The sequence below is a fragment of the Neltuma alba genome, unplaced genomic scaffold, assembly GCF_004799145.2.
Source record: "Neltuma alba isolate B1F8T4 unplaced genomic scaffold, ASM479914v2 tig00011146_pilon, whole genome shotgun sequence".
NCBI classification, from domain to species: Eukaryota; Viridiplantae; Streptophyta; class Magnoliopsida; order Fabales; family Fabaceae; genus Neltuma; species Neltuma alba.
This window is the reverse complement of record NW_021635881.1, coordinates 652,711-660,137: the sequence shown is the minus strand read 5'-3', so window position 1 is coordinate 660,137 and position 7,427 is coordinate 652,711. Positions and strand designations below refer to the sequence as shown.

Below are 7,427 nucleotides of genomic sequence, written 5' to 3'. Positions count from 1 at the left end.
ACTATATGATAATTTTAATCATATCTATTTTTATGTCAAAATAATTTTTAAATACTTACTTTACTATTTATTTTATAATGTTTTATTTTTTAAAAAAATATTTTTAATATAATATTAATTTCCAATGACCCTAATTTTTAATTTTAAATTGTAAATAGTTTTTTCATAAATATTTTTTTAAAAATTTAATTTTTTTTAATTAACATTGATAAGATATAATTTAATTATATATGTAAATCTCTATGTGTTTTATATATTTGATGAAAACCATTTATAATTAGTAAAAAGATTTTGTTATTCAAAAAATAGCTATTATAATAAAATTTTATAAATTATTCTATATAAAAAAATTAAATGATTTGAATAGATTATGATAAACAATATTCTTTTACCTATATATTTATCCTATGTAATTTATTTTCTTAAAATCCTTTGTGTATATCATTTGTTTTTATGTTGAAGACTAAAATCAATCTATATCATGGGTATTAATTATATCATGATTAAATTTTATTGTTTAATGATAGAAGTTCAAAATTCACTTTAATATTAGTTTGATTTATAATCATAAATTGAGATGTTTATGTAAATTAATTTTTCGGTTTTGAATTTCTATTATATATTACATCTTTTAATATATTGTATATATAATAAAATTATTTCTTTCTTATATCAATTTGTATAAGAAAGTTATTAATATTCTCGTCATATTTGTTTAATCATTATTAATAATAAAGAGGAATTGATTTTAATGAAATATAAACAAGTTTTCTAAGAAATTGTCTTCCTATTCTCAGTATGTATCTAATGATGAGATGAACGATGATGATACTTTTACTAACACTAACTCCACAAATATATCAATTTATTTTATAATTAAAAATATATTTAAATCATTATATTCTTAATTATATTATTATATAAATTGTTGTATGATTATAATATAAAATAATGAAATTTAAAATTAGTGATGGATTAGACTTAGCGATTGAATTAATGGCAAAAATTTCCATCACAAACAATTTAGTAATGGAAGTTAGTGATGGAATTTTTTCATCACTAATTCCATGGCTAAAAATTTCATAATTAAAATTAGCAATAGAAATTTTTGATAGAAAAAATTCTATCATTAATTCTGACGCTAAATATTTACTGATGGATTTTTAGACGAGTTAGCAGTGGAATGAAATTCTGTCGCTAGGGATGAAATTTTCATAGGAAATTAGCGACAAAATATATTATTTCGTCACTAATTTAGTTGGTAATAAGCTTTTTTTTTTTTTTTATAGTGATTGTATTATGGTATGGGGAAACCTTGTGATTTGGAGAAGTAAAAAGCAGACTATGGTCTTTAGAAGTAGTGCAGAAGCATAATTACGAGCTCTAGCTCATAGAGTCTACAAGGGGTTATGGATCATTCGTGTGTTAAAGGAACTTCACTTTGCTTCTGACATGCCTATCCGACTAAGGTGTGACATTATGTCAGCCATAGGGATGTTGAGGAACCTATTCATCATGAAAGAACATAACATGTGCATATAGATAAGCATTTCATCAAGGAGAAGGAGGATGCAAGTATCATAGAGATAACACATGTTCCCTCACATCAACAAGTAGGAGTTCTCTTCACAAAGGCTTTTGTAGGACCTCAGTTTGAAGAATTCAGAGGCAGGTTGGGAATGACTGACATCTAGTTGCCAACCTGAGGGGGAGTGTTGGTGCTGCTAATATGAGCCGAGTCCTAGCTTACATTTAACTTTAAATTTTCGTGATTACCTCCTAGAATAGTAGCTACTATTGTTAGATTTTATTAGCATTGATTCTAATCTGATTTTGATTCTAATTTGTAATCTGACCTAGCCTAAATCCTAGGATCAGCCCCTATTTATGTACATACTTTCCATTGAGTAAAGATAACTTTTTCTGGCATCGACTTCTTCATTTTATCAAATTTAACCGGTTTAGTGAAGTGTGGTTAGTGGTCTGTGATGCTATTACATGAATCACTGCTGTAATATATTTAATATTCTTTATCCATAGAGAAAAGGAGCATCTCCTCAAATTACTTTCTAACTTATTCTTTTAGAAGAGAAGAAAGAGCAGGTTATTTCATGCCTTTAAGGCTGCTTTCTGATTGAACATTTAGGATGCCTTGGAGGCTTCAGAAGACCTTTCTCATTCGTGTGGCTCTAGGGCCCTATTGAATCTACTGATTGGTGGACTCAAATGGCTTAGGCAAGCCTTGGAGGTAATTTCTAGACCACAATTCTAGAAGAAGCAAGTGAAGTTGAAGATATTACTAGAGATTACCAGGTACCATCTTATCCCTACACTATCCTCTTGATGATTGATAATTCTTTCCTTATATTTCATTTATTCAATATAAAATGCATATGTATTGATATCTGTAGCTTGCGACTACAATTTTCTTACTTGCAGACTATTAATATTCATTTTGCAGCGGTAATCTACCAACTTGAAGAAGCCATTGGAAAACATAGGTAGGCTTTTGTTTTTGTTGAATCAATCATTTACTAACTCTTTAGTTTTTAATCTTCTTTGTGTCTTTTGAGCCCGTGCTTCTTCCTAAAAGATTTCATTTAATTATCAGGATTTGTAAATCATGCACTTGTTGAATTAATTTCCATCCTCTTTTACTGTATTAGCTGTCCTGGGACAAAATATTGCCAGTATAAAACAGTCACCTAGGGGGGCCATATCTTTGTGTTTTCTTGTCAATTTTCTATAATACTGTTTGATAAAGTTCACATGGCTTCCTTATGAATAATGTGCCTATGGTTTTCATTATCTAATAACATTTTATTTCTGCTTTAGGTTGTGGCAAGAACAGGCGCTTCAATTCCTTAGCCTTTGTTTTGAGGAACAGTCTTTGTTATCGATGTTGAAACTTAAGGTATGTTTTCAGCACATATCAACATATGGCATTTGTTCTTGCTTGAAAAAGGTTGATTATACTGCTTCACATAATTATGATTCCTTTTTCTGGATGATTATGTTGGAATATCTTATATTAAGTGCTAATCATAGTGATTGAAAAGGCAGCTGATCATGCTATAGTCAGTTTCACCCAGAAAAAAGTTGTAGATTTTCATTAGCAACGGGCATATATATATATATATATATATATATATATATATATTAATAGTCAAGATACTCATGGGACCTTGGCATTACCCCAGGAACTAGGAGATACTGCTGCTTTCAGTTGGACAGAACTGCATTGGATTTTTTTTTTTTCTTTTTTTTGAAGTTGAGAAGGTGGAGAATTGGAAGAAACACTGCATGAATTTTGTAGGAACTTTAGTCCAAAATGAGAATTCACTGCTTGATGCTCTGCAGAAGGTTCTGATTCTAGAATATTTTCATTTCCTTGACTAAACTATGCATTGCATATGCTTAGGATCTTGCTTGATATGTTTCAGATGAAACAGAGTCTACATAGATCATTGTCCATATATGGCCAGTTGAAAGACTGCAAAGAAGAATGTCTATGCATCTATTGCTTTACTGATTCTGAAGATCGGGAACTTCTTACTTGCTCCACTTGTAGAAATTGATAAGGCACTTGTTGCATTGTGACAATTTTATGTACTTACTCTAGCTCTACAGAAGGTTGACCCAGTCAACAGAAATTGGTCTTTGCAGTAGGTGGCTGCTTCAATTATGAGCTCACTGCTTAAGCATGGAAGGAATAATAGAAATAAGACTGAATTTTAATATTTAGTCCTTCAATAAGAGGAATAGATACATCAGTCAATCTGAATAACTTTTATTTCCATGGTATTGTTTTATATTGATGTTGATGTATTTGTTATTATATTTCTTTTGAACAGCTATCATATGTGGTGTATTAGACCATTGGTGGACAATATAGCCATGAAAATTATACATGCCATTCCTGTAAAATATTGAAGGGTGAATCCAATTGTAAGAAGGTAACTCTCCCCATGGTATGATTTTCTGTCATTTTATCATCAGCAACTTTCCACAGAAGTTTCCATATCTTCCCTGCTTTTATTTTGCCCCATGCAGAGGTTTGAAGAGAAGTGTGCTGAACTGAGAGTTCTTCTTGAACTCCTTTCTGATGCTAAAAATGTGTTTGTAAGGTAATGTGTGTTAATGTAAACCCTTATCTGCACCATTTGTAACTGACTTAAATTTTCTCATTGCTTATTTCTTCCGTGTCTTGAATACACTTGCAACCGGAAATGTGAGTATATGTAGTTGAAAATGTTCTAATATTGCTCAAGAGTTTTTTTATTTTGAAGTTGTTTCAATTTTTGGTGAAAATTTTTAGGAGCCTTTATTTCCATTGCAACATGCTCTGTCTAGGACAGATATAAATTCTATTTTAGGGTTCAAGTCAAAAGTAGTAATGTTGATAAATCCTTCTCCCTGCCTTTTTTGCTCATTCATACTTCTTCCGTTTTATGGTTTTCATTTTCTAAAGATTAGGGATGGGCTTTTGTTGAATAAAATCTAGCTTCTCATTGTGATTTATGACAATTGATAGAATTTTTATGTCATTTAATGTATCTTAAACTCACAGGATTGATGAGGCAGATGCTCCCGACCAACTTGTTGAGCAAGCACTTCTATGCAAATCTTACTTGAGAGAAATAGCGAACTTTACTTCAGCTATTTTAGACAGTGATCTTAATATCATCTCTCAGAGATTGACCATAGCTATAAAGGCAAGTTGTTATTTTATTATTTCTTTTCACCCTATGTTTGGCATGAAGGAATTGGAAGGAAGGAGAAGGGATGAAAAATTTTAATGAGTTCAATTTAAAAAGTAGCAGAAGTGGGATTACGAAACCGTTAGAAAGTTCTCATTTAACATAACAAGTATTTACGATTAGAATGGTTTTGCTTATTGAGGTTTTGTCATATAGGCCTATGAAGTTGCTAGTGTTTGTGATCATCAAGATGTATATGACCTTGAGTTGGAATTGGCAAGACATCTTTGGAGAATTGAAGCCAACAGAATGTTAAATACTTTACAAAATCCTTCTATCCAAGAGATTCAGAAGCATCTGAAAGAGCTATATTCTGATTAGGTCTCATTTTTCCTGGGTTTGCATTATAAGAACAGGATAAGCTGTCAATTTATCTGTTTTATTTCTCCTGAAGTTAATTCACTTATCTTTTATACTTTTGCCCGCTATTAAATCTTCTGGTGCCACAAATTTGGCCTCTATAATGAAAGATTAAAAAGGAAAGAAGTGGCAGTCCTTGAAAGCTCCTTATTTATTTATTATTTATTTTGAGAGAGAGAGAGAGAGACTAGAATGGCCACCCCAAAGAAAAGATACGAAAAGGCAATCAAACTGAGAAGATCTGACGTTATGAAAATGTAAAATTACTTGGCAGGGACTGGCTATGGAAATATGACCTGAAGATCATTATTTGTTGCCCCTTGCAAAAATGAATTGCTTATATTTGCAGTGGGCAGAACTGACCTAGAAGGCTTGGAATTTAGTTCGTCCTTTGTTTTCTCCTGTTGCTTTCTCACTGTCTCTCTCATTCAGCTCCTTCAAATTTTTCATGGACAGTTTGGTGTTGATTCTGGGGCACTCAGCATAGATAAAGTTTCTGAACTCATCGCCGAAGGTGAAAACTTGCTTGTTAATGTGGATGAGGATCTCAGGGCAAGTAAACTTGCTTTATGTTTTCTACTAGAAGATAAAATGAGATTGTCAAGGGTTCTACATTTGTCCTACATATAACCCCTCCACCGCAGGAATGCCAACCTCTTTGGATCGTAGCAAGTCAGCTCACATTCAATCGCGTGCACTTTAAAATTGTGCTGAGCAGATTATGCTGTGTGTTGGCTTTTGAATCTGGTTGACATCTATGAAATATTCGCTGTTTTGCATGGATTTCTCTATCTTGAAATCTGATTTAGCAGTTCAAAGACCCCGTTTGTGACATCACCGTATGAATTGGGAAATTATGGTTAGTTTTATGTTTTTGGTTTGGATTCCTATTTTCTTTATATTTACTTCATTCAGGCTGCGTAGAGCTGTATGCTGTGTCCAGCGACTATTTGATTGTTTTGACTGTTATGCATGCCCAAAGAATGCGTGCGTGGTTATGGCTGACTCCCATGGGATGTGTAAGGTGTAAGAGTGAGGTATATATTTCTGGGTTTGGGTTCAGAATCAGGCAAACAATTTGCGAATGTGGAAAGACTAGCCTCTCAAGTGCTAGTTATGAGAAAAAGGGCATAAAAAAACATTAGGTACTTAATTTTTTGTAGTTAACACGTTTGTTTCTAATCAAATCGAAGCAGATGGCTTTTATTTACCCATCGCTTGCCCTGTACCTAATTGCTGTTATTAACAGGTTTTACATGTATTTAAATTTAAAATCCTCCTATTCTCATTTCATTTGAGGGAAAAGGAAAATACATTAGGTATAAATCTAAGTTTTTGCCTCCTATTATTCTGTGATTATCCTTACCGTTTTACGAGTGGGTTGGTAGCTTACTCTTTCAGCTTTCCTTTATATTTAAATCAACTTTTTGGTACTTCTACTGGAATTCTTGGGTTGAATTCCCATCTCTCTCTCTCTCTCCATATATATATATATTTTATATACCCCTTCGACTATGTTGATTGATTATGGATGATTTGCAGGTTAACTAACGAGAAATTGGAGGAACCTAAAACACCATCTCCAAGGCATACAAATCTAAGAAAGACACAGAAGAGAGATGAGGCAGTGTGTGGAAGCCGAGATCATATTGAAATTAATAATTTTAGGAATCTCAGTGAGATAGAATGTCTTAGGTGGCAAAATCTAAAGCGTTTCAGAAGAGCAGCTAAGAAACGTGTTGATCTTCGGAGTCTTTCTTGATTTCTGTGTATACACAACATTAACTGATGACTATTCTTGAGATTAGATGGATAGGTAGATAGCTATATAGCCATTGGTCATTGAATTGACTCAACTCATTCTTATTATATCATCTTCCATCCTCTTCATTTTGAGAGAGTAAGGAAATTTTATTCTATCCCCAAAGTTTTCAGTTCAGTTAGCTTCAAAGTTTGTAATTGTCCCATTTATGATTTGTATAAGTTTTGTGATGAAAGCAATATTTAAAAATTGACATTTGCGTTTATCTGTTATGAGTTTGTTTAGAAGCAACATAGATAATTTACAGGAAAATGATTGGAAAATTTTGCATTCATATGAATATTAAGTGATGGTTAAATAACTCTTTGAATTATAAATAATTTATATGATTTATATGTAATTTTTGGTCTGAATATAGTTTTATCAATGGAATATTATTTTCTTCCCACATTGATGTATACAATTTTTTTTTGATAAAAAATCAATTTAACTAAGAAAATTATAAAATGATACATATAAAATCACCAATTAATTCATGTTCTGGT

At 31.7% G+C, this 7,427-nt stretch overlaps 1 protein-coding gene across 1 annotated transcript; it reads left to right on the top strand.

Annotated features, from left to right (window-relative positions):
• The first annotated feature begins 1,973 nt into the window (after window positions 1-1,973).
• Window positions 1,974-7,145, top strand: LOC114761895 (uncharacterized). The gene is made up of 9 exons (XM_028951344.1): window positions 1,974-2,313; window positions 2,440-2,501; window positions 2,836-2,914; window positions 3,855-3,971; window positions 4,054-4,127; window positions 4,571-4,715; window positions 5,577-5,672; window positions 5,765-5,979; window positions 6,663-7,145. Exons 4-8 carry the CDS (start codon window positions 3,969-3,971, stop codon window positions 5,870-5,872), a joined length of 426 nt encoding a protein of 141 aa, XP_028807177.1. The 5' UTR covers window positions 1,974-2,313; window positions 2,440-2,501; window positions 2,836-2,914; window positions 3,855-3,968; the 3' UTR covers window positions 5,873-5,979; window positions 6,663-7,145.
• Window positions 7,146-7,427: the final 282 nt, after the last annotated feature.